We start from the raw sequence: 27,465 nt of genomic DNA on the forward strand, positions 1-27,465 counted from the left end.
TCCAAGATACAGTTTAAGGATGAAAATGCCTATGAATGGACAATAATTTGATGCAGAAAGTTTAAATTCTACTGTGTAGTGCACAGTAGTACACACATTTTTATCACCTGCGATTTCTCTGCTTGTGAGTCCTTTCATCAGAGTGGTTACACATAAATCTACATGCTTTTAAATTGGCAGTTAAGAAAACCTGTTAATATGCACTGCTGCATACTCTTCCAGAAATCTAAGTGTTTGAGGAAGTGCTGTAACTGTAGGGTAAGATGGATAAGGCAGGATGTGGTTGTGTTTCAGGGGTCATTTGAAAGTAGTGTTCCGACATAATGTTACTTGAATGTGTTTAAACCACTTCTGTATTTCGAGATTTTATTAGTCTTCTCAGGCTGCTATAAACACACACACACACACACACACACACACACACACACACACACACACAGAGATTGGGTGGCTTAGACCACAGTTTATTTTCTCACTGTTGTAAATGCTGGAATTGGCAGATCAAGGTGTCAGCAGGATTGGTTTCTTGTGAGGCCTCTCTCCTTGGCTTGCAGACGGCGCCTTCCCCCTGTGTCCTCACGTGGTTTGTCTTCTGTGCACACACATCTCTGGTGTCTGTGTCCATATTTCCTCTTCCTGTAAGGACGCCATTCAGACTGGATTGGGGTCATATGGATGGGGGCCCAACCATATGACCTCATTTGACCTTCCTTACCTCTTTAAAGACCCTGCCTCCAAATACATTTTCATTCTGGGGTACTGAGGGTTGAATGTGAACTTTGGGGGACAATGCCATATAAAAAGAAATGTGATTTTACGTAGGAGAAAGGCCAGTGGTATGAATGAATGGATCTAGAAAGTGCCTCGAGCAGTCACCCTCATCTTCCCCCAGCACTGTAATCAATGTGTATTATCTAGTGGGAAGAAACACGGGCTTCAGAGCCTGGTTCCAGTCCGGCTTCACAGCCCTAGATGAGATGCTGAATGGCCCCGAAGCAGTTTATCAACTCAGAAGAGAGGGTCACAGCAGCCACGGCCTTGAGCCACCGTGAGGAGAGACTGCGATCACACAGCACGCAACACCGCACCCGGCTGGTGGGTGGCACTCGAGGCGTGCCAGCTACACTCTATCTTACCATTCACCGTGACTGTTGTTAGCAGCACCCACACTTCATGCTTCTGATTGAGTGAGTTTCTGTAGCATCACTTCCCTGGGCTTGCTACTCCCTTTGTATTGTAAAGTCCCAAAAGGAGCTTTTGGTCATCAACAAATACTTTTTATTTTTATTTTTATTGTGTGTGTGTGTGTGTGTGAGACAGAGTCTTACTCTGTCACCCTGGCTGAAGTGCAGTGGCGTGCTCTCGCCTCACTGCAACCTCCATCTCCTGGGTTCAAGCAATTCTTCTGTCTCACCCTCCTGAGTAGCTGGGATTACAGGTGTGCACCACCACGCCCAGCTAATTTTTGTATTTTTAGTAGAGATGGGGTTTCACCATGTTGGACGTGCTGGTCTCAAACTCCTGACCTCAGGTGATCCACCCACCTTGCCTCTTAGAGTACTAGGATTACAGGCATGAGCCACTGCGCCCAGCCAGCAAATTCTTTTTCTTGTAGTCTTCTTGAGCTTGTGTAGTCTTGCTGCCCTGGGCTTAGTTCAGGTCCCTACTTTTTTCTTTTGTCATTTATTCTAAGCCCACATATAGTTGAGAAACTACCAGACGCTGGCTTCCCTGATGCCCTCATTCCAAGGTGACCTGAGAATTCCTAGTAAATTGGCAGCTGGGAGCCCCGATCCATCCAGCCTACTTCACCCCCTCTTCAATCATTGAAAATCCTTTCCTCATTCTCTCTTTTTCTTTAATGGAGGTAAAATTCCTATAACATAAAATCATCCATGTTAGTACCTCAAAAAATTAAACACAGAATTCTGTTATCCAACAATTCCATTTCCAGGCAAATACCCAAAAGGACTGAAAGCAGAGACTCAGAGAGCTATTTGTACACCCATGTTCATAGCAGCTTTATTCACAACAGCTAAAAAGTAGAAGCCTCCCAGGGTGTCCATCCAGGGACAAAGGGACAAACAGAATGTGGTGTACTCACGCAAGAGAATATTATTCAGCCACAAAAGGAAGGAAATTCTGGCACAAGTGACACAAATGGACAAATCCTGTACAATTCCACTTATATGAGGTACATGGGAGTCGAATGCATAGAGATGGAAAATGAACGGAGGTTGCCAGGGTTCGGTGGAGGGGAGAATGGGTACAGAGTTTCAGATTTGCAAAATGAAAAGAACTTTGGAGATGGATGGTGACCGTGGACTTCCACGTTGGCCTCTCCTGTCCCCCTAAACAAGCCTGATCACCCATCACGTCTCTTGAAAGCCGTCACACACATTCTGTCCTGAATGTTGGGAACCTACCGTTTGTTCTTGACACGCTTCCCTGTCTCCTATCAGTTGGTCACCAGTTTCTATGCTTTTTGCTTCCTCACTGTTCTTCAAACCCCTCCACAGATTCACCAGCACCCTAGTTCAGTATGCTGACCTCTCTCCTAGGACTGCAGCCACAGCCTCCCCGGAGGTCCTGACATCTGCTTCTCCCCTACGCACATCCCTTTCCCACCATGAGATTTGTTTCCTATGGACGGAAACCTGACGATGACCTCTGCCACCCCCGCCCCGGCCTCCTGCTATGGGTGGAATTGTGCCTCCCAAAAGCTATGCTCCAATCCTAACCCCTGGGACCTGGGAGTATCGTCTTTTTTGGGAATAGGGTTGTTGCAGATGTAATTAAGATGTCAGTTAAGATGAGGTCATCCGGGAGGATGATGGGCCCTTAATCTAGTGTGACTGGTGTCCTTTTAAGACACGGAGACAGACAAGAGGTGAGATGGTCATGAAGACAGAGGCAGAGGTGGGAGCGAGGCATCTGCAAGCCAGAGATTACGGGCAAGCACCGTGAGACAGGAGAAAGCCAGGGAGCAGTCGCTCTCTCAGCCTGTGATGGGACCAGCCCTGCCAGCACCGTGATCTCAGCCTCCAGGACTGTGAGAGAAGTGGGTTGTGTTGAGTCCCTCAGTGTGTGGTGCTTTACTGCTGCAGCCCTGGGACACTCACACATTTACAGACCCCACCCCGTCCCAGCCTCGTGGCTCTGAGGACAACGACTGATCCAAGCCTGCCCTTGCTCAGGGTTCCCTGCGAGCACAGCTGCTCCTCTCGGGCTCTCCGGCCTGCATCCCTGCTCTGCGTGCTCCAGCCACACGGAGGCCTTTGCTCAGACCCTGTGAGAATAATACCAGAGACAGGGTGGCTTCAGCAGCAGACGCTCACTTCTCACAGTGGCAGAGGCTGGAAAGCCCACCATCAAGGTGCAGGCAGTTGGTTGTGTGGTGAGGGCCTGCCTCCTGGTTCACAGACGGTCTTCTCACTGTGGCCTCACGTGGCAGAAAGGGGGCACGGGAGCTCTCCAGGGCCTCTTTGACGAGGGCACTGATCCATTCATGGGCCTCCACCCTCATGACCCAATCACCTCCCAGAGGCCCTGCTTCCCAACACCATCACATTAGGAGTCAGGATTTCCACATTTGGATTTGGGGAGTCCATAAACATTCTGCTTAGAACAGATACAGAGTAAAATGCTCGTGATGCTAGCTATAGAAGAAAGGTGTCATCCAAGAAAGGGCCATATTTGCTTAAATGGGTGGACAGAATCATGCTTTCTTCTACTCATGTCCACATGAGACTGGACTTTGTTATCTCAACTCTAGTGGAGTGTGTAGGTGAGGGGGATTTGAGGTTTTGATGATAAAAACAAGCCAAGTGTGGTGGTGTGTACCTGTAGTCCCAGCTACTTGAGAGGCTGAGGCAAGAGAATCCCTGAATCGCAGGAGTTCAAGGCTGCAGTACGCTATAGTGGCACCTGTGAATAGCTACTGCACTCCAGCCTGGGCAACATAGCAAGACCCCATCTCTAAAAATCAAAAGTAAAATTTTAAAAAGCCCAGCGTTTTCTGGCTTTCTCTGGTGAGGTCTTTAGTTATTTACCTTCTGTTGTGCTTTAGAGATGTACCATGCCTGTACCCCCTTTCTTCTGATCCTCTTACAGGGTTGGAGATGAAAGCACAAGCAACTCCTAACCCCTGTAGGGTTTTAGCTAAAGTTCTGGTGGGTGATTTTTTTTTCCTCATCCCTTTACCTTTTGTCTTCAGTTAGAAGATATGATGGGGTCCAGGCTCTGAACAAGAAGTCTGTCTGCTGATGGCCCAGTTATTCTCTGTCTGCAGGTTCACTACAACATTGGCAAAAACCTGGCTGATAAAGGCAACCAGACAGCTGCCATCAGATACTACCGGGAAGCTGTAAGGTATGGCGAATATGTCTTACAGAGGAATTATGTACACAGATCGTTTTCACTTTCTGGTATGAAACACCCATTCCTTTAAAGACTCCAACTTTACAATATCTTTGCCAATTCCTGAGAGTTTAGTAAAAACTTACACTGAGTATTTAATGGTCAGCTTGGTTTTTCTCTCAACTTCCAGATTAAATCCCAAGTATGTTCATGCCATGAATAATCTTGGAAATATCTTAAAAGAAAGGAATGAGCTACAGGAAGCTGAGGAGTTGCTGTCCTTGGCTGTTCGAATACAGTAAGCATTGTCTTTATAATTATGTAGTGACAAAGAAAGGAGCTCCTGCATTCCGACATCTAAGCCTTTTGTCTTCTTGTTTATCTCTGTGAAAACTGCTCCTCTAGGCCAGACTTTGCTGCTGCGTGGATGAATCTAGGCATAGTGCAGAACAGCCTGAAACGGTTTGAAGCCGCAGAGCAAAGTTACCGGATGGCAATTAAACACAGAAGGAAATACCCAGATTGTTACTACAACCTCGGGCGTCTGGTAAGCTCGGGGTGCCATGCCTGCGGAAGGAAAGATGGGTTCTTTCTCTTATTTATAATAAAATGACATAGTGACACCCACCTACCCCGTACATTTTATAAACTTCTTTCACATGTTTTTATCTCATTGGAAGGTAGCTATGTGATTTCCTTATGAGTAATTTTTTAAAGCTCTCATTAGAGAGCAGTGCAGTGTGAGTTAGTCAAGTTTAAGAGGTCACCCAGGCAAAAGGTTAAACCAAGGAATAAATTAAAGTGTTAAAAATCCCATCCACCCTGTGAAACAGTGCTCCAACGGGTAACTTCCTGTTTCTCTGTTTTTAAAACATAAGTTTCTCTGTTTTTAAACATCAGTTTCTCTGTTTTTAAAACAAAAATTGAACCAGAACAGAGATTAAAGAAACAAATCCGTAGTATGATTTCTGAGCTCCCTTGTTCTCCTTCTTCAAGGGAGCAGAGCTCTTCATCTGCAGGGAGCATTTCTCCCAAAAAAGGCAGCTTTGGAGGGCATGGGATTTACTTGAAAGGGCTTTGACATTATTTGGTGAAAATAAAAAATAATGTGTTCTATAGTAGCTTTATATTTTTGGTTATTGACAGGATGTTTGTGAAGATCTGATTGCTCTTGATTTTCTTGACAAAAATAAAATGAGACACACACATAGCAAAATTCTTAAAACACGAATGGTTGTATTCTCCCTATAATCAACCATTTAATTTGGTTTCAAGAAACCAGATACATACGTTCCTAATATATTTAGATGTATTTGATAAAAATTGTTAATTAAAAAGATTCTTGTTCATTTTAACCAAACTGGAATACATCCATAGTGATGTGACTTTCACGGAAATTTATATGTAGATTTCCAGATTTTACCCAGCTTAGCCTTACAGGTAGGAAAAGCATCCTCGTATTCTAAAGAGATACCTGCTTACCCTCATTTTAAAGGCCTGAAGCTTCTTGGTTTTGTTTGTTTGTTTTTTTTTTTTTGGTTTTGTTTTGTTTTTTGAGACAGAGTTTCTCTTTAGAGAGTTCTTATGTTGTCAAAACTGGTAGTTCCCTTGGCTGCTTGTCGCGGGCATGATGGCTTTCAAGGATACTTCATGGAGCTGGAGTGCTTGGCTGCGCAGGCCCTGAGAGCTGGCTATCCCGAAGGCACGGCCGCGGTGCGTGCCCTAACTTGTGGAGGTTGTGTTTTTTGTTTTTTTTGTTTTTTTTTTTGAGACAAAGTCTCGCTCTGTCGCCCAGGCTGGAGTGCATTGGCGCTATCTCAGCTCACTACAAGCTCCGCCTCCTGGGTTCACGCCATTTTCCTGCCTCAGCCTCCCGAGTAGCTGGGACTACAGGCGCCCACCACCATTTCTGGCTAATTTTTTGTATTTTTAGTAGAGACAGGGTTTCACCGTGTTAGCCAGGATGGTCTCGATCTCCTGACCTTGTGATCCGCCCACCTCGGCCTCCCAAAGTGCTAGGATTACAGGCGTGAGCCACCACACTCATCCTGGAGGTGGTGGTTCTACTGATAACAAGTAGATGACTGGCGTAGAGATGGAGGTCATGATGACCACAAGGAAGGGACTGGACCCATACAATGTACTACCCCCCAAGACAGCTTCAGGCACCAAGGAAGACCCTAATTTAGCCCCCTCCTTCACCAACAAGAGAATAGTGGGTGCATCTGTGAAGAGGACAACAGTGCTATCATCTGGTTTTAGCTGCACAAAGGCAAGACCCAGCAATGCCCCAGCTGTGGAACCCATTACAAGCTGGTGCGTTGAGCGCCTGCACCAAGTTACTCAAAATGTGCTATAAAGTTTCATCTTTCCAGTAAAGACTAGCTGTTGCATTGGCTCCTTCTCCCTCTGTTAAAAAAAACAAAACAAAACAAAAAAAACCCCAACTAGTAATTTCCAAAATTGACATGCATCCAGACTGTCCCACCCCATCTCACATTTAGGGAATCAAAAGCTCTATAGAGAATCTGTATTTTTAAAATAACAATAATACACTGGGCACAGTGGCTTACACCTGTAATCCTGGCACTTTGGGAGGCCAAGGCGGGCAGATCACCTTAGATAAGGAGTTCAAGACCAGCCTGGCCAACATGGCAAAACCACGTCTGTACTAAAAATACAAAAAATAGCCAGACATGGTGGTGCATGTCTGTAATCCCAGCTACTTGGGAGGCTGAGACAGGAGAATCACTTGAACCTGGGAGGCAGAGTTTGCAGTGAGACGAGATTGTGGCACTGCACTCCAGCCTGGGCAACAGAGCGAGCTTCTACCTCAAAAAAATTAAGTAAAATAGCAACAATGAATCACCCAGGTGATTTCAATACCCTGTCGTTGGCCCTGCACCTGGGAAGCAGCTCTGTCTGAACTTGGATGACAGGGTAATCACGTCAGAGAGAAGCCATGGTTTGTGGGGAACAATCCTAGAAAACATTGACTGCTTTACATTTATTGGAAAACCAGGCTTTAGTTTTTACCATAATGTGAATGTCTTTGGTCTTACTGTCTTTGTTTCTGGACTGGGTAGCCATGGTTTTGTGAGTTGTGGAGATAGAATCTTAAGAATGGAGAAAACAAGATGGCAGGAACGTCTGGCTAACTAATGGTAAAATGTGACCTTCCCCCCTCTGCAGAAGTCCCTTTACGTGGACGAGTAATGCTTGTGTTAGAAATATTAAAATAAAGTGGTTGCATGCATTAGTCCGTTTTCATAATGCTGATAAAGATATTCCCAACACTGGGTAATTTATAAAGAAACAAAGGTTTAATGGACTCATAGTTCCACGTGGCTGGGGAGGCCTCACAATCAGGGCGGAAGGTGAAAAGTACAACTTACATGGCAGCAGGCAAGACAGAATAAGAGCCAAGCAAAAGACTTTTCCCCTAATAAAACCATCAGATCTCATGAGAGTTAGTCACTACCACGAAAACAGCATGGGGGAAACCGCCCCCGTGATTCAGTTATTTTTCACCAGGTCCCTTCCACAACACATGGGAATGATGGGAGCCACAATTCAAGATGAGATTTGGGTGGGGACACGGCCAAACCATATCATTGCATTTTTATTACTCAAAAAATGCAAAACGTATTTCAGTTATGATACGCCATAGGAAGATACATCCTCTATGTGCTGACTTCAGTGTGGAAAGGAGGAATTATTTCTTTCTGGGGACAGAGGCAAGGGTGGCAGGAATGTGGCTGAACCCATGGAATGGCATGATGCTTGAACAAGGAAGATTAATGGCAAGATACTCCTTTGTCTCACATTAACTTTCTCCAGAACCACTGACCTTGTGTGCGTTTTTGTTCTTTTACATTTTAAAATTCTCTGCTTTATGACCTAGTCACCTGCTTTGATGTTGAAACCGCTTTCTCTGTGAGACCTGAAGATTCCAGGAGAGCTGAAACTATTATAATGATCGGCTGTTTGTTCCCGGGGGGAAGGGGAGGCTGTGAAACCTCATGAGTGGTGACTTCAAAATTCAATCACACACAAAGCAGGGGCGATCCTCACAAAGTTAGTGAAGTGAGAATAGGGGTGGGTGGAGGATGGGAACACATGAGGTCTTACCTGAATTCATGCATTTCGGTGGTTATGAATATATGGGTGTAGGGATTACCGTTTCTGTTCACTATCTGTTAAACTAGTAGTCAAGTGACTAAATATGAGACTTGATATTCATATGAATTCTTCTTTCGTCCCTTTTTTTCCCTTTTCTGGAGGTTGCTCTTCTGTTACTTTATTGCTCCCAAAGTGAGTGGGTCTGCCCACAGCCTCCCAGGTTATCCTCTAGGCTCTACAGCTTAGTCTTCTCCCCTCTCCTAGTAGCTGCCCATCACTGCAGTTCCTTGGGATTTGGAAAATAGAGGATTTATAATAAATGCTCCTTCTGTAAGAGTGGTGTCCAAAGGGAAGAATGTAGAATATAAAGTACCAGCTTTCATCATGTGCTGTAGTCCTTGGGATTCATTACACTTTCACTTGGAAGATCATCTGTAGCATTGAACAGATTGAGACCTTGTTTTTGTTTATATTGTTTACTAATTACGCTACCGTGAAATGGTCTTCCTGTGTTCCCTTCCGCCAACTGTTCCTGCTTATTTCAGGCTTTTGCTCTCCATTGTAGTTTAATTATCCAGCTTTTTCCTGTTTGACAGCTTAAAAGCATTAAGAGCTTAATCTTTAACAACTCGACCAACCCATTTATATATTGGCAAATAAGAACTTAATAACTTAAGAGGGTTTTTTTTTTAATTGTTGGTGTTTTAAGAAATCACTCTGTAGTAACAGGAGACAGAGATTTGTTTTGATTTCTAGACCCCAATATGGAAAGAATATAAGGAAGTTCTCTTGTGAAATAGGAAATCAGGAAGAGCGCGGTTACTGGGACATATTACTAATCTTAGAAAGTTACAGTAATAGTGGCTAGAGGGATTACCAAAGACAATGCATGATGAAAGGACTGGATGTGTTCAAGAAAACAGAAACCATTCTAAGTGTTTTAGATAGAGAAGACTTAATATAGGGAATTGGTTAGACTATCATTGGAAGGCTGGTTGAGCAAAAACAGGATGGTAACATGAGCTCAGAGGTTAAAGGGAATCCTATAGGTTTCGGAACAGACAGGAGAAAGTAGCACTACCAGGATTTAAGAAATCACAAGAGGTTCCAATCTATGGAGCTACCACAGCCTCAAGAGCTGTGATCATGGGAGACAGACCACTGCTTCTACCCTGGGACGGTGGAGGAGGGGACATAGTCACTTCAGAGACACTGCCAGGGGAAGGAAGGAGAGAGTGAGAGTGGGAGGGAAGGACTGCTCCCCTCTCCCCACCACCCGGCACCTGTTGACAGAAAGGAACCAAAGGGTGAAGAAACCTGGGAAATGTAGTTGCAGACTCCCAGCCCCTGCTTCTCAGAGCAGAGTACGGAAGGGTGGGCGTAGGACGGCTGGGTAACTGATGTTACCCGTCTACTTCCTGGATGAGCAGTTTTGGTTAAATCACCACTATTCTCTGCCTCCCTGAAAGTTTGTTCCCGTTGTGTAGATGCTATAAGATGAGTAGAGTTTGAGACAAAATGAAACCAAATTTTATCTCATTCAGTCTATTCTTCAATAAATAGCAATAATAATTGTTGTAGTAACCGTAAAGTAGTAAAGAATTTTGTCATGTTGGATAAATGAAGTTATGTTGGTTGTTCTGGGTGTGTTCAAATGCCACCATGGATTTTGTCCAAGTGACTCAAATGCATATTACGGTGGAGTGAATTGATCTGAGGAATCACTGGAACATCAAATAGAGATAATTAAGTGTTAGAATAATTAAGCATCCCAAATTATTTTAATTTTCTGAACTTTTCATTTCCTCATTAAAGGGGTAAAAACATTGTAACTTGAGTTTCTGAGTCTCATGGGAAATTCCGACAACATCTTTAGCAAATGGATGTTCATAAGTGTTTCCATAATTCCATTAAAGCTTTCTTTTTCTTGCATAATATGCTATCTATTTGCTGTGTAGCATAGGACAAGTCAAAATGGTTTTGTCGTCTAAAAAAAAGACAGACTTGCCAGTAAGTAAGGAAACAAGTCCTAAACTCTGACAAATTGTGATCATTTGTACTTTTTGCAGAGTTAAAGGGATCAAGTACACTCAAATAGAATGTGCATTTGAACTGAGATAAGAGGGCAACAGGGTCACCTGGTAAAAAAAATCCATCTCTCTCTCTCTCTCTCTCTCTCTCTGTGTGTGCTTTTACTAACTACGCAAATTGAGAGCTAGCCATTTTATATTCTGTTACCAATGTTAACATTCCCTCTCAAAAGAAGCAACAAAAATCTGGAAGCATTCCCCTTGAGAAATGGAACCAGGCAAGGATGCCCACTGTCACCACTCTTACTCAACATGGTATTGGAAGTCCTAGCCAAAGCAATCGGGCAAGAAAAATAAATAAAAGGCATGTAAATAGGAAAAGAAGAAGTCAAGCTATCTGTCTTCATGGACCATGTGATTCTACACCTAGAAAACCCTGCAGACTTTGCAGAAGGCTCCTGGAACTCATAAACAACTTCAGTAAAGTTTCAGGATACAAAGTCGGTGTGCAAAAGTAAGAAACATATCTATATACTGATAACATTCAAGCTGAGAGCCAAATCAAGAATGCAATCCCATTTACAATAGCCATAAAAAGGGTAAAATACCTGGGAATTCAGCTAATCAAAGAGGTGAAGGATCTCTACAAGCAGAACTACAAAACACTGCTGAAAGAAATCAGAGGTGACATAAACAAATGGAAAAACATTTCATGACCATGGATTGGAAGAATCAATATTGTTAAAATGGCCATACTGCCCAAAGAAATCTACAGATTCAACACTGTTCCTATCAAACTGCCAATGTCATTTTTCACAGAATTAGAAAAAAGCTATTCTTAAATTCATATTGAACCAAAAAAGAACCTGAACAGCCAAAGCAATCCTCAGCATAAAGAACAAAGCCAGAGGCATCACATTACCTGACTTCAAACTGTGCTATAAGGCTACAGTAACCAAAACAGTATGGTATTGGTGCAAAAACAGACACACAGATGAGTGGAACAGAATACAGAACCCAGAAATAAAGCCACACACCTACAGCCATGTGGCCTTCAACCAATATTTTTTTTTAAAAAAGTAATGGGGCGAGGGCTTCCTAGTCAGTCATGCTGGGATAGCTGGCTAGCCATACACAAAAGAGTGAAACTGGACCCCTACCTTTCACAATACACAAAAATTAACTCAAGATAGATTAAAAATTTAAATATAAAACCTCAAACTACAAGAATCCTAGAAGAGGCTGTGCTCGGTGGCTCACAGCTATAATCCTAGCACTTTGGGAGCCAAGGTAGGCGAATGGCTTGAGCCCAGGAGTTTGAAACCAGCCTGGGCAACGTGGCAAAACTTCATCTCTACAAAAAATCCAAAAAAATTATCTTGGCATGGTGGTATGTGCCTGTAGTCCCAGCTACCTGGGAGACTGAGGTGGGAGGATCACTTGATCCCAGGAGGTCAAGGCCGTAGTGAGCCACTAGTTGCACCACATCACACCACTGCACTCCCGCCTGGATGACAGAATAAGACCCTGTCTTTAAAAAAAAAAAAAAAAAATCCTGGAAGAAAACCTAGGAAACAGTATTCTAGACATCAGCCCTGGGAAAAAAATTGGTGACTAAGTCCTCAAAAACAATTGCCACAAAAACGAAAATTGACCTAATTAAACCAAAGGGTTTCTGCACAGCAGCAGAAACTATCAAGAGAGTAAACAGACGACCTACAGAGTAGGAAAAAATATTCATAAACTATGCATCCAATATCCAGATCTATAAGTAACAAATCAACAAGCAAAAAACAACCCCATTAAAAAGTGGGCAAAAGGCATGAACAGACACTTCTCAAAAGAAGACATGCAAGCAGCCAACAAACATGAGAAAATGTTCATCATCACTAATCATTAGAAAAATGCAAATCAAAACCACAGTTGAGATACCATCTCACACCAGTCAGAATGGCTATTATCAAAAAGTGAAAAAACAACGGTCACTGGCAAGGCTGTGGGAGAAAAAGGAATGCTTGGACACTGTATCTAAATTACTTCAGCCATTATGAAAAGCAGTTTAGAGATTTCTCAAAGAACTTAGAACTGCCATTCGACCCAGTAATCTCATGATTGGTTATATGCCCAAAAGAAATCATTCCACCAAAAAGACACATGCAGCCGGGTGCGGTGGCTCACGCTTGTAATCCCAGCACTTTGGGAGCCTGAGGCAGGTGGATCTCGAAGTCAGGAGTTCAAGACCAGCCTGGCCAAGACGGTGAAAGCCCATCTCTACTGAAAATACAAAAATTAGCTGGGCATGGTGGCGGGTGCCTGTAATCCCAGCTACTTGGGAGGCTGAGACAGAGAATTGCTTGAATCGGGGAGGTGGAGGTTGCAGTGAGCCAAGATCGTGCCATTGCACTCCAGCCTGGGTGACAGAGCAAGACTGTATCTCAAAAAAAAAACCAAAAACATGCATTCATGTATGTTCATCACAACACTATTCACAATAGCAAAGACACAGAATCAATCTAGGTGCCCATCCACTATAGACTGGAAAAAGAAAATGTGGTACATATACACCATGGAATACGACACAACCATACAAAAAGAATCATGTCCTTTGCAGCAACATGGATGCCACTGGAGGCCACTATTCTAAGGAAATAAATGCAGGAACAGAAAACCAAATGCCGCATGTTCTCATAAGTGAGCACTAATACATAAAGATGGCAACCACAGACACTTGAGACTACTAGAGTGGGGACGCGGGGAGGCAAACAAGGGTTGAAACACTAACTGTTGGATACTGTGCGCACTACCTGGATGACAGGATCATTCATATTCCAAACCTCAGCATCACACAATTTACCCATGCAACAAAACTGCACATGCACATTCTGAATCTAAAATAAAAGTTGAAGGCCGAGCGTGGTGACTCATGCCTGTAATCCCAGCACTGTAGGAGGCCAAGGTAGGCCAGGAATTTGAGACCAGCCTGGGCAACATCATGAAACCCCATCTCTACTGAAAATACAAAAATCAGCCAGGTGTGGTGACACATGTCTGTGATCCCAGCTGCTCAGGAGGCTGAGGCACGAGAATTATTGAAACTTGGGAGGCAGAGGTTGCAGTGAGCCAAGATCATGCCACTGCACTCCAGCCTGGGCGACAGAGCAAGACTCTGTTTCTAAACACATACATACATACATAGGCCTTGCGCTGTAGCTCCTGCCTGTAATCTCAGCACTTTGGGAGGCTGAAGCTGGTGGATCACAAGGTCATGAGTTCAAGACCAGTCTGGTCGACATAGTGAAACCCCATCCCTACTCAAAATAGAAAAAAATTGCCAGGCATGGTGGTGTGCACCTGTAATCCCAGCTACTCGGAAGGCTGAGGCAGGAGAATCACGTGAATTCGGGAGGTGGAGGTTGCAGTGAGCCGAGATCACACCATTGCACTCTAGCCCGGGCAACAGTGAGAGACTCTCTCTCAAAAATAATAATAATAATAAAAGTTGAAATTATAAAAAATAAGAAAGCAACAGGTATTTTTCTCCTTCCTAAATGAAGCAAACTCGAAAGTGCCAAGAGGTTTTACCTTACCATAGGAGGCTTTTCCAAGGAGTTTACAAAGTATGTCTGATATGCTCCTGTTTTTGTATTTACGTTAGACATAGGCAGGAAGAGGCCCCGAGACCACCCTTCAGAAGGTGAACTAGACACATGGTTTTTGATCATGAGAAATATTTTGTTTACTATTCTAAGTAATACTTTATCAACAATGAACTTATGAAGTCTTTAGTGAAAAAGACTAATGATGAGGCTTGCTTCAGTATTTCAGCAGTCTGAAATATGATTTGATTCCTAAAATCACTAAATAACAGGAAATGGGACATTACAGGTTTGGACCTTGTTCTTATTCCTGCTTTACCATTTCTAGTCTATAACTTTGGGAAAGTTCATTTCCTCGTGCCTTAGTTGCTTCATCTGTAAAATGGGGATAACAATAGTATTTACTTCATTGGTATTGTTTTGAGGATTCAGTGAGTTGATACGAAAAACTAGAAGCTACATAAATTAAAGTTAGGTTGGTTTTTTATTTTTGTTTGTTGGGCTTTTTCTTTTTTTTCATAATGTCTTGGAACGAGGAAGCAGGAAACTTGGAATACTAATTTTTTGGTGTATTTTATTTTCAGTATGCAGATCTCAATCGCCACGTGGATGCTTTGAACGCGTGGAGAAACGCCACCGTGCTGAAACCAGAGCACAGCCTAGCCTGGAACAACATGATTATACTCCTCGACAATACAGGTACAGAGAGGTGGATGGAACAAATCTCAGGAAATGGCTCCACAGTAAAGTGCCACTGAAGACTTAGGAAATAGAGATTATTGTGCCTTTTTTCCTCCTGAGTTTTAAAAAAAATATGAAGTTAAATATTTTCTATTACAAGAATGTCTATTCTTCTAGAAAATGGAATTTCCAGGCTGGGCGCGGTTGCTCACACCTGTAATCCCAGCATTTTGGGAGGCCGAGGCAGGCAGATCACCTGAGGTCGGGAGTTCGAGACCAGCCTGACCAACATGGAGAAACCCCATCTCTACTAAAAATATAAAATTAGCTGGGTATGGTGGCACATACCTGTAATCCCAGCTACTCGGGAGGCTGAGGCAGGAGAATTGCTTGAACCCGGGAGGTGGAGGTTGCAGTGAGCCAAGATAGCACCACTGCACTCTAGCCTGGGCAACAAGAGCAAAACTCCATCTCAAGAAAAAAAAAAAAGAGAGAGAAGAAAGAAAATGGAATTTCTTTAGGCATACCGGAATGTGAATTCTGGGAAAGTCACACTTCATCTAGAACTGGTGTTGAGTAATGGGGGAGAGCTATGACAGTATCTTGTTTCTTCTGAAGCCTGTTATCTGCCATTGGCCATCTTTTAGGGCGCTGGGAGCAGCCAGAAGTGAGCAAGAATGGCCTTGGGGCTAATGACATGGATAGTGCTAGGTCCATGCCCCAAGTTAAGGGACTTCACTGAAACGAGCCCCCTCAGTCTACACTCAGAGCCGTGGATTCTTACTTTTTACATGATGCTAATTGACCTGAAGATCTGGTTTCCTATCCCCGAGCAGACCAGATTCAATTGATTAGGAGTTACTCTGCCTTCTTCACTTTAAAACTCCAAACGTCTTTTAAGAAATGATGGTGTTAGGCACAGAAAGGCAAATATCACATGCTCTCACGCATGGAGGATCTGAAAAAATGGACCTTGTGGAGCTAGAGAGCAGAACAGTAGTTACTAGGGTCTGGGAAGGGGGCAGGGACAAAGATAGGTTGGTTAATGGGTACAAACACAGATAGAAGGAGTCAGTTCTAGTGTTCCATTGCACAGTAGGGTGACTGTAGTTAACACTTTATGATATATTTCAAAAAAGCTAGAAGATTTGAAATGTTCCTAACGTAAAGAAATGATCAATATTTGAGGTGATGGTTGTCTTAACTACCCTGATTTGATCACTACACGTTGTATGCATGTATCAAAATATCACATGCACCCCATCAATATGTAGTTATGTGTCAATAAAAATATGTTAATGATGGAGTTAATTTGATCATCTGCATGGTACAGAGCAGATACATGCTTGTTTCTAGGGAAAATACAGAATGTATACTTCAATGTGATAAATTCTCAGTTATGAAAGTGTTACTGTCATCCTCTTATTTTGCAGATTTGTTTGGGTATAACTGGTATCTGAGGAAAAATTAAAACTAGGTTTCAGATGGTTTTACAGAAGTTAATCAAAAGCTGTTTATATGTTGTATCAGAAATGTGCTGAATTGCAGTGGCTTTGCCACTGATAAGGTCGTGTGTGTATTTGTATGTGGGTATGTATTACATGATCTACACAGATTTTCCTCAGTAGTTTATTCATAATTGTCATGTGCTGTGCACATAAACCCTGTTAGTTAGAGGCTAAAATGCGAGTACAACATTAATGTGTCTTTTATTTTCCCATTTTTTACTCCCAGGTAATTTAGCCCAAGCTGAAGCAGTTGGAAGAGAGGCACTGGAATTAATACCTAATGATCACTCTCTCATGTTCTCATTGGCAAACGTGCTGGGGAAATCCCAGAAATACAAGGTGCGTAAACCGCAGGCTGTGAGTTCTTGCAGTTAATGCCAGCATCTGACAGAAGCCGTAAGTGTTACTTCTGCCCAGTTAAATTAGGAATGAGGCCAAAACAGTGGCAGCGGTGCACCAATGTGGCTTGGCCAGTTTGTTTCCTGGACAAGTTGCTTCAAAGACAGCAGTGAGGGGGCCAAACCCAGTGTCCTTTCTCATCAGAATTAACCACCGTTGTTCACACGTGGAGAGAGGAAGCCCAAGGAAGGAGCAGGAGCAGGCAGGGAACTGTGGAATGGTTGGCCTCAGAGGCCGGGCAGGCTGGTGTGAGAGGAGGACTCTGGGCAGCCACAGTGCATCCCCGGAGGTGCCCCGGTCCCGCCCTGGCACAATGGGGTTTGACTCTGTCACTTGCACATGGGCTGGAGCTCTAGGTTTTATCTGCAGGTTCCATCTTCTGCACAAAAGACTAAGCGACCCATGGAGGGTGCATGACTGGTTCTTGCTGCTTCCAGGTTTTTCTTTATCTGAGTTATATAGGCCACAGCAAGGCCCAGACTTTTCTGACCAACAAAAACCACAAGATACTAAATCTTTGCTCCAGTTGGCAGCCAGGGTGGAGCAGGAATAGGCTGTGCAGAACCCCCTGTGTGTTGAAGGGGCCTGGTTGTGAACTGTAATTTTGTCTATCAGAATCACTGAGGGAGCTTGTTAAAGCAGAGCTGCCCAGATTCTCCCTACAAGGGATTGGCTTCGTGGATTAGGTCAGGTCAGGGAATTACATTTTTACTTAGCATCCTGGGTGTTGAACACACATATCACAGAAGTAGTGCCTTAGTCATTTCTTAAGAGAAATACTTTATTTCAGAATCAGGGGCTATATCTTATTTTGATCACTCAGCCTATGTATAAGACCTAAAGGCAGCAACTAGCTAACATCGGTCCAGTGTTATTCACTTCTCTTTTTGTGTTTAATACATGTCATTATTAGTATAATTTTCTCTAACAATGGTAAGATAATTTCATGCATTTCTCTAGTTTTATAATGTTGGGGAGTTGAATAGCTTCATTATACATTTTTAAAATTTCTAGGTTTTGCTCCAGAAATAGCTTTTTGAAGAGGGTTTAGTTTTATTTTTTATGAATCTACTTGTGTAGCAGGGGAAGGAGGTGAGGTTTACAGGTTTCCCTTCTAATGACCTTTCCAGCCATCTGTCAGCCTGGGACAGGTCCCAGGTCTCAGTTCTCCTCCAGTGACCCAGCTATAGCGAGTCTTCTTGAAGACTTGGCTTATATAATCGTATTGATGTTTCTATCATTACACAGTCTGTAAACTGCTGGAATTTCTATTAAGGGGACAGAACCCAGAGTTCGTTTGGCTTCCAGTTCACGTTGTTCTTTCCCCCACCCCCAAATAAACTAGAAAATACTCTGTAAAGCAGAATGAAGAAATCAGCTTCCTCTTTCTCTACACATTTTGCATTTTAATTATCAAGGCCAAGGCGCTGGGCCTAACGTAAGGAAACAGAAGGTGAAATCTGACACACAGAACTCACGGTGAGACCTTCAGGAGCTACCAAGTCGGGGGAACATGATGTGACTTCCTGAGCCCTGGCATCAGCCACCAAGCAAGCATTCCATGTATTTTTTTTATTAAGGGTTTGAATTTTAAACAACTGTTTAGGTTTTCCACTTGTAATGCAAAAATGATACCGGTTGCTAATGGTCAGCTGCATTCCTGGCACTGCTTGTTTCAGGATGGAGTGAAAGGGTCGGTTTCCTTGCAGAGCACTGGGCGGAATGTTCCAGAGAAGAGGGGATATGATGGTGAGTTGCAGGGCTGGGTGAACAGACCCTTCAGCCCAGCTATCTTGATGGCAGGGCAGGTGTCTGCTGCCCGACAACTCACTTTTTACCCAAGCGCATGTGTTTTATTTATCATGCACTTGGTAAATCTCCTCAGAGAGCCTGGAGGCTTCTTGAGGTTGGAGCCAAGCCTTCAGTCCCAGTTCTGTATCTCCACTGCTTTCAGGTAGTTACAAAGCACCCAGTTAAGTAATTGTAAAATGATCGCATGCATCTCTCATTTGACCCTGAAATGTTCAAGCTTCCAGAAGCCATTTTGAGGTGTTGATAGGCAGAGGGAGTGTTCTCGTTATATCTGCGTGGCTCTAAGCACCTTTGTATCCTATCTAAGCAGCCCTTTTAAAAACCTAACAGCAGTCGGCCTCTCTGGGCCTCAGTTTGTTCATCTATAAAATGGAGATAGTGATCTGCCCAACCTCTTGACAAGGTGATACAAAAAAATGCACAACAACATAATTTGCAACTATCAAATGGTTAATGTGTATATGCATATATATATATGTATGTATGTATGTATAGTGAGCATTCAACCATTCACTGGATCTCTAGGGATCATTAAATGTATTAAAATAGGCGCCTGTAGTCCCAGCTACTTGGGGGGCTGAGGCAGGAGAATGGCGTGAACCTGGGAGGCGGAGTTTGCGGTGAGCAGAGATCGCGCCACTGCACTCCAACCTGGGCGACAGAGCGAGACTCCGTCTCAAAAAAAAAAATGTATTAAAATTTATGTTACTTCTTGCTATTTAATTTCCAATTTCAAGCTAATGTGGTAAAGCAAAAATAGAAGAGTAGTGTTTTTCAGTGCTTAAATCATTGCTTCTCGTACTGATTTCTCTTTTTGTAGTGCTAATTCCAATGGCCCTGTAGCTTAAGTGCAGATTATGTTGATAAAGTCAGTTTCCTAAGCTCCAGACATTTATGTCACACCTTTATGATTTTTTTGTTTTTTGCCACATCTAGATGTTACCTTATTTACCTGACATTTTTATTTAAATAGATTTTTAACACGAATATATTTAAAGGAGAAACAACGCATCATTACTATAAATATAGGGTAACTGAAAGTTAAATAATCATACTAAATCCCAGCTAGATGCTATTGCTGGCCAAGGCTCTGAGCTCTCTTAGCTTCAAGGAGAGATTGGCAGGTGTGTTAGAGGGTGGGGCCCACACACCACCACCAAGTGCAGACTTCAGCCCGATGCAATCAGAAGGAAGGAGGGAGAATAGAGAATAACTCTCTTGCTGTGTGAGTCACGGTTTCAGCTTCACGTCAGATCACCCATGTTACCCTTCCTGTTCTAGCGGAGGCACAGTGGCCCCTGTGCCCCAGAGTATTCTTGGGTGGCTGCTGTGGCTGAAATGGCCTCCACCCACCCAGGCTTCCTCGCCTAGACATAGAGACTAGCGCTTGTTCCTACCTAGGGACACAATTTGCAAGACTTTCTCAAGCCCTGCGCCTTTGTTAATTACATTTTGTCTAATATGCTTCAGAAAATAATAAATTATTTTTCCCCTTTCTGTTGGGAAAAAAATATCCCCAACTCTAAATGTGAGATTCTTGGTTCATTGGCATAAATCGGCTCATTGCCTGGGTCTTTACACATCCAGAGACCTCCACAGAAGATCAATTTATAAACAGTTCACTGCTTTCCTGAATGAGGCCATTAGAAGCCCTGATTTAATAGATGAACATTTCATGGGCTTTGAATACTCACAGATGCTGCGTTCTAAAGAGGCCCATCCAACCCCACTCCCAGGCCCAGGTACAGGCCCAGGGGCTGCCCCCATGACTTGCATAGAGCCAGGCCGGCCCACCCGCACCTCCTCTCAAACCAGCCCTTCCTCGTGACACCCCTTCTTTTGTCCACATGCTGTCATGTTTCTGTTGCCCTGGCTTGGAAATCTTGACTCATTTTTCCTTCCTGGCCCAGTGCTCTCTGCCTGTTCTTCCTCATCCCTGTTCCTTCATACCGGCCTCCTCCTCACCCTGCAGAGTTTGGGCCCAGCCCTGCTGAGAGCAGTAACCCTCTAACAAGGTGTCAGATCTGAGCCCTTCCCTGTCTTCAGCACCAGTGTGTCCCCCAAACTGCTGACTCCTCAATGTCCTGAAAGATGTTCGTCCCCACAGGCATCTGAGAACTTAGCTGAATAAATAAATGAATTTAGCAACACTAGAAAACTCCTAACTTTTTATCCCTAAGCCATTTCTCTCCCGTTAACACTACTTCATTTACAGGTAAGGAAGCATTTTTAAGTAGATTTCGTTCCCTGACCTTCCCATGTCTCAAGTTTTAGGTTTTAAATGGAAATGTTTGAAAATCATCAGAAACAGCCTAGCAACTCAGAAACCCCTGCAAAGCTACACAACCCATTTGACTTTTTTTCTGCAGCCTTCCTGATATGGCCAGAGTCTTAACCCTCTTGGAAGGAGTTTCAGCCCCTGAAACTTGGAATGTAGACACTGACTTTGAACTGACATCCCATATGTTATCCTGATGTCTTTCTGAAGTCGCTCTTGGATGACATTTCTAAAATATAAATATTTCTCTGCCAGCTCTGTCCAAAAGGTCGTGGTTTTGGAGATGGTTCCCCCACATTCCCAGCCAATTTATCGGGGTACCACAGGCCATAACAGGGCAAAGGAACTGGTAGTCTTGCACATTATAAAATGCACAGTCCCAGATGTGGGAAGCCCACCTGGAAAACTTCATGTATGACCCAGGTACAAGGCACTAAAACTATCCCCACACCAACAAATTTGGTTGGTTAAGCTCAGTGTGTGATACTGATGTTTTTTTTTTAAGACAGTGTCTTGCTCTCTTGCCCAGGCTGGAGTGCAGTGGTGCAGTTTCGGCTCACTGCAACCTCCACCTCTTGGGTTGGAGCAATTCTCCTGCCTCAGCCTCCCGAGTAGCTGGGATTACAGGCACACACCACCACACCCGGCTAATTTTTGTATTTTTAGTGGAGACGGGTTTTCACCATGTTGGCCAGGCTGGTCTCGAACTCCTGACTTCAAGTGATCTGCCTACCTTGGCCTCCCAAAGTGTTGGAATTACAGGCAGGAGCCACCATGCCCAGCACGTGATACTGATTAAAGCATGCTGCCCTTAAGGAATGTGAAGGTGGATGGAGTGAACAGCACCCCCGGGGCACATGTCAGTAAAAACAGGTTAGGTGTCTTTATTTCTCAGCATTATGGTAGAAGGGGCCATCCAGCCAGCAGTTTTCAGCAGTGATCAGGGTAGGAAGACACTTTGCCCTGCCTCTTAGTGGCCAGGTTGGAAGTGAGTATGACTTGGAAGAAATGCAAGGTTGTACAAGAATCAGTTCACACCCATCAGGGGCATTTGGTCATGGCCATGTCCAGTACTGTGACAATGTAGTTGACAGGTGACCATTCCTTCCTCTTTTCTGCTCATTCTTTCCAGATGGATGGGGCTGCTTCTGGGCTGCCCAGAGTGTTGTAGGTTCTTGGCGGGGAGGAAATGGGCCTCAACTCCTACCCTGGGAGCTCTGGAAATGGCATTGGCATGGGCGTGCTCCACAGCTCAGCCCTCTCCTGTTCCCTGGGCCTCCTGTCTTCATCACACCCCCTGACCTGGGCGACTTGCATAACATTGCGAAGTCCAACCACTGCAGGGAGGCAGGTGGTGGCACTCACGAACATGTTCATCCCCTCTCTGCGGCCACCGCTCCCTCCCGCTGCCCCTTGTCAGCCTCTCTTTGGCAGAGCGTGGCCCCCCTGGGCCTTCTGAGTGTTTCTAGAGGAATGCAGTGATACAAAAGGAGGTGGTTAAAAGTTTGAAAACCATAGGTGATAAAACTGGGAACTGCTTTTGCTTCGTGTACAATAAATATCTTCCTTTTTATATTTCTCATTTTTTAGGAATCTGAAGCTTTATTCCTCAAGGCAATTAAAGCAAATCCAAATGCTGCAAGTTACCATGGTAATTTGGGTAAGAAAAATGTTCAACTTGAATCATGTTGAAATTCTGTAACTTTAATGAAGTGGGTGCATGTCTATAAAATTAATGTTGGGAGAGTAGTTTTTTCAAAGCTAACCTGGCTTTACAATGTGATTCTGTTATTACATTAAAGATAGCAAAGTGATAGCCACACTTACAAATCTTAATTGCATGACCAGAACAGCCCTAAAGTTGCCCACTCTGTTTATCACCTTCTCATGATGAAACTCAGATTGTCCTTCTTTATGGTAAGCTGAGAAGGGTGAGATCGGATCGAGAGAATGCGGCTATGGGTACGAGGAGTTATCCTAGTAAATGAATCGTATGTTCTTTGGAAGCTTGCCATTGAACTTACCTCGTTTTCCTTCCTTCTTACAGAGTAGAACTTCCCCTTCCAGCCTGGTCTTCTGCTTTCTTATATCCTCTTATGCCTTGACTAAAATGCATTTATAATCATTTATTCCCTAGAATTCATTTCTTGCACCCTTTTATGTCTCCATGGTTAAGATGTTTAGAGCATAGGATGTTGATGTTTAGAATGCCCACAGAAATGTTTTTGCACCAAAGCTGTTCTCTACCAACTCTGCAGCTTCTCTTCACAAAACCCAACAAGCATCCACAGGTGCTCTTCTGGCCATATAGAAAGTTAGTTTTACTAACAAAATCACTGTCATGATCAGAGGCTAATCATCCTAATGACTAGGTTTATTGTAACTATCATTTTTATATTAGAGGCCTTATTTTCAAATGGCCCCAAACAAGCTTTTACTTCCCCAAACGGTGTGGGGAAATATCTATTTAAAATAAACAGCTGAACTTCTGCATAGTCAAGGCTCTAGACAGTGCCTAGCATCCATCACCCCCACCTCCCATACCCAGCCTTGCTTCCTGGAAATTTCATGGCAGCACTGAGACATTGCATGTACTCTTCTTTTTACTTCTTTATGTAATAATGTTACCATAGGCAGATGTATCCTGTCTAGTGCTATGAAGAGCCCTAGGAGTAACTGGCAGTAAATGGATAATCATCAGGGAGTGTGATTACAATAAATAAAGTTTTCAGTACAAACAATATTGTTTCATACAATTAACTTTTGAAAGCTGTTTGCATAGGATGTGTAATATTTCTTTGTCCAAGAGGGTAGGAATTCGGCACGTTACTCAGAAGCATTCCGAGTGAAATTTATCTCCTGCTATTTCAGCTGTGCTTTATCATCGCTGGGGACATCTAGACTTGGCCAAGAAACACTATGAAATCTCCTTGCAGCTTGACCCCACGGCATCAGGAACTAAGGAAAACTACGGTCTGCTAAGAAGAAAGCTAGAACTAATGCAAAAGAAAGACGTGTGATCCTTTTTCCCTCATAGTTTTGAGTTTGAGTGTGTGTGTGTGCATGAGGCATATCATTTATAGTATGTGGTTACATTTAACCATTTAAAAGTCTTAGACATGTTATTTTATTGATTTTTTTCTATGAAAACAAAGACATGCAAAAAGATTATAGCACCAGCAATATACTCTTGAATGCTTGATATGATTTTTCATTGAAATTGTATTTTTTCAGACAACTCAAATGTAATTCTAAAATTCCAAAATTGTCTTTTTTAATTAAACAGAAAAAGATAAAAAATTATCTTGAGCAACTTTTAGTAGAATTGAACTTTCATTTGGATCTGAGCCTTGTCGTGTATGGACTAGCACTATTAAACTTCAATTATGACCAAGAAAGGATAGACTGACCCCTACAATTTGTATAAATATTGAATGTATCTGTATATTAGCATTTTTATTTAATGACAAACAAATTAAGATTCTTGTTTTTTTATCTCTTTTTTTAAAACAATATACTGTGAACTTTGTAAGGAAATATTTATTTGTGTTTTTATGTTTTGAATAGGGAATGAGGAATGGAATGGAATGAGGAATGGAAATCGAATGAGGAATGGAAATTGTAACATGTAGTATATCTATATCTATATGCTTTTCCCCATAGGAAGAAATTGACTTCTGCGGTAGTTTTTGGATGCTCTGACTTATGCAATTTCAATACATAGGAGGTTATGTAATGTAATATTTTACATAAAACAATTACTATCAGTTGAAAGTTCAGGCCATGCTTTAGGCAAAAGCAGGCAGCCTCACATCTTTATTTTTGTTACATCCAAGGTGAAGAGGGCAACACATCTGTGTAAGTTGCTTTTTAGTGTTTTTAACTGAAAAGCCGTTTTCCATTTTGCTTAATGAAACTACAGACATTATCCAGAAAAAGCAAAATTTTCTCTCAAATGGAGCCACATTCGGGGAATTTGTGGTATTTTTAAGAATTGAGTTGTTCCTGCTGTTATTTGATCCAAACAATGTTTTGTTTTGTTCTTCTCTGTATGCTGTTGACCTAATGATTTATGCAATCTCTGTAATTTCATATGCAGTAAAATTATTACACAAACTAGCATGAAAATGTCAAATTGCTTTCTTAATCGATGATTTTCAAGTAGTGAACTTTATATCCTCCTTTACCTTAGAATGAAATCAAAGTGACCATATCATCTTTCATGTGGCTTCTATTTGACGTGGGGACCATTTCATAGAATTGTACTACAGCGTTTTCCAAGTTCAGAGAACAGAGCGAATAGATCCACACTGAGAGGAATTTGATTCTCTGGACTCACCTTTTGGGGGCAGATCTGTGTAGTGTTTAAGTCAGTAATTGTAACTTTGGTGGTTGAAATATATCAAGAAATAAAGTGCTGTGTGTAAAATATTTCTTTTTTTTTTTTTTTTTTTTTTTGAGATGGAGTCTTACTCGGTCTCCCAGGCTGGAGTGCAGTGGCACCATCTCAGTTCACTGCAGCCTCCGCCTCCCAGGTTCAAGCAATTCTCCTGCCTCAGCTTCCCGAGTAGCTGGGATTACAGGCGTGCACCAACACCCCTGGCTAATTTTTGTATTTTTAGTAGAGATGGGGTTTCACCATGTTGGCCAGGCTGGTCTCGAACTCATGAGCTCAAGTGATCCATCCACCTCGTCTTCCCAAAGTACTGGGATTACAGGCGTGAGCCACCGCACCTGGCCTTCAAATATTTCTTAAATGGCCCCAAAACAACAGTAATAATTTACAGCTTTCTTTAGTGCCTAAGACCATCTTCCTCTTATTTATGTTCCTATAGTGCTTCACTTGTCCTGCAGTAGATGCACTACATGCTTTGTTGATTTTTTTTAAAGCAAACTTCTTTTTTTGAAACAGTACTTGTCTATTGAGAGTAATCAAAAAATGACGTTTCTTACAAGACCCCATTCGGGATCCTCTTTTTTTTCCTACCGATTCTGAAACGAGTGCCAAATCAAGTTGTGCAAATCTGGAGCCCTGCCTACTGACAAATTCCCTGAGCTTTCACTGCTCCAGCTGCCAGCATTTCCATCGTAGCTGTTTTCTTTCCAGAGAACAGTGATTTATTTGATTGATATTTCAGGAAGTCTTTGAACTGTGCAGATTTTGGAAGCAGACCACACTGGCTCCCTTTTCTTCTTTTTCCATCTTCAGGCAGCCACCCTCTTTGTTTCTTGGGTTTCCTTTCCAATGAGACTGAAGTGGAAGGCCGCCTCGCAGTTCTTCTCTTATTTAGAGTCTTTTACTATTTTAATGTTTTTCTTGCTAATGACAGTTGGGAAGCAGGTGTCAAAACAAACATGGGGAAGTCAGAAGTTTGAGAAATCTCATCATCCTTCTCTTCCTCGATAGCAAACATCAGCAAACCTGGAAAGAGGCTTGGAGCTGGGTGTTGGTTTGTTGGGTGGTTTAACATATGTAGCACATGTGAAAATGCAGCACTTCTTCCCTGTTGTTGTTTGGATTTTTAAAAATTTAAACGCAGGCTTACATTTGTTTCTCTCCCAAGTTCATCCTGTCAGGCGTAGCCTACAGGGCTTGACAGGGCCCCTTGAGGTTCTCATCCTGTCACATTGCTTACAGATGTTCTTTCTCTTTTTTTTTTTTTTTTTTTTTTTTTTTTTTTTGAGACAGGGTCTCGCTCTGTCACCCAGGCTGGAGTGCAGTGGTGCGGTCTTGGCTCACTGCAACCTCTGCCTCCCGGGTTCAAGTGATTCTCCCACCTCAGCCTCCTGGGTAGCTGGGACTACAGGCACACACCACCATGCCTGGATAATTTTTATGTTTTTTGTAGAGACGGGGTTTTGCCACGTTGCCCAGGCTGGTCTTGAATTCCTGGGCTCAAGTGACCCGCCTGCCCTGGTCTCACAAAGTGCTGGGATTACAGGCATGAGCCACTGTGCCCGGCCATTCTTCACAGTTTATTTCAAATTACTGACAAAATATCGGAACAGAAGACTGAGCCCTCCACCAAAGCACTGGACATCTATGTCCATATTCACACCCAACCTGCCTGGACTTTGGGGTGAGAAAACCCAGACTTGGACCTTGGTGTCTCCCCCTGCAGTATCATAGGTAAGGCATTGAGCATTGCCCAGGCCCCAGTTCCCAATCTGTACGGTGGGGATAAGAAGATCCCTCATAGCCGTAACTTAGAGAGCCCAGTAGAACCTCCATAAGTGATAGGCTGGACTTTTGAAAGAGGGGCTCTGTTGGGAGTACACAGATGTGGCCTCAGATACCTTTATTCCCCATTCACTCAACACATACTAAGGGCTATGCACCAGGTACTTTCTTAGGCTGTCTGAATACTAAAGTGGGTGGAAGAGGATGCCAGTGGACGGTCCAATGAGAGACAACAATGATCAAAGAGTCGCATGAATAGTAGCTGAGGAGGGAGACCTGCTCTAACCTGGAGAGTCAGGAAAGGGCGCCCTGGGAAGGTGGCTTCTGGATGCAGATTGATAGGCAGAGAAGAGGAAGGTCACTCCAGGCTGGCTGTTCTCAACCAGGGAATTTCTTGCCCTTGGGGGCAGGGAGGCATTTGGCAAGGCCTGGGATATTTTTGATTGTTAAAACTGATTGGAAAGTGATGGGGGAGAGAGAGGCTGCTGCTGTACATGGA

General features: G+C 43.2%; 1 protein-coding gene across 5 annotated transcripts in view; it reads left to right on the forward strand.

Annotated features, from left to right (window-relative positions):
• The window catches only part of TMTC4 (transmembrane O-mannosyltransferase targeting cadherins 4), a 69,850-nt gene extending 44,847 nt beyond the window's left edge, over positions 1-25,003 (forward strand). For all 5 annotated transcript variants that reach the window (XM_031934950.1, XM_023218014.2, XM_023218009.3 and 2 more), the window contains 7 exons: positions 4,292-4,371; positions 4,550-4,657; positions 4,765-4,906; positions 14,692-14,806; positions 16,523-16,635; positions 22,376-22,445; positions 23,657-25,003. In XM_031934950.1, the coding sequence (XP_031790810.1) occupies positions 4,292-4,371; positions 4,550-4,657; positions 4,765-4,906; positions 14,692-14,806; positions 16,523-16,635; positions 22,376-22,445; positions 23,657-23,805 (777 nt within the window). In that variant the 3' untranslated portion in view covers positions 23,806-25,003. The remainder of the gene's footprint in view (positions 1-4,291; positions 4,372-4,549; positions 4,658-4,764; positions 4,907-14,691; positions 14,807-16,522; positions 16,636-22,375; positions 22,446-23,656) is intronic.
• Positions 25,004-27,465: the final 2,462 nt, after the last annotated feature.

Source organism: Piliocolobus tephrosceles, chromosome X (genome assembly GCF_002776525.5).
Source record: "Piliocolobus tephrosceles isolate RC106 chromosome X, ASM277652v3, whole genome shotgun sequence".
NCBI classification, from domain to species: domain Eukaryota; kingdom Metazoa; phylum Chordata; class Mammalia; order Primates; family Cercopithecidae; genus Piliocolobus; species Piliocolobus tephrosceles.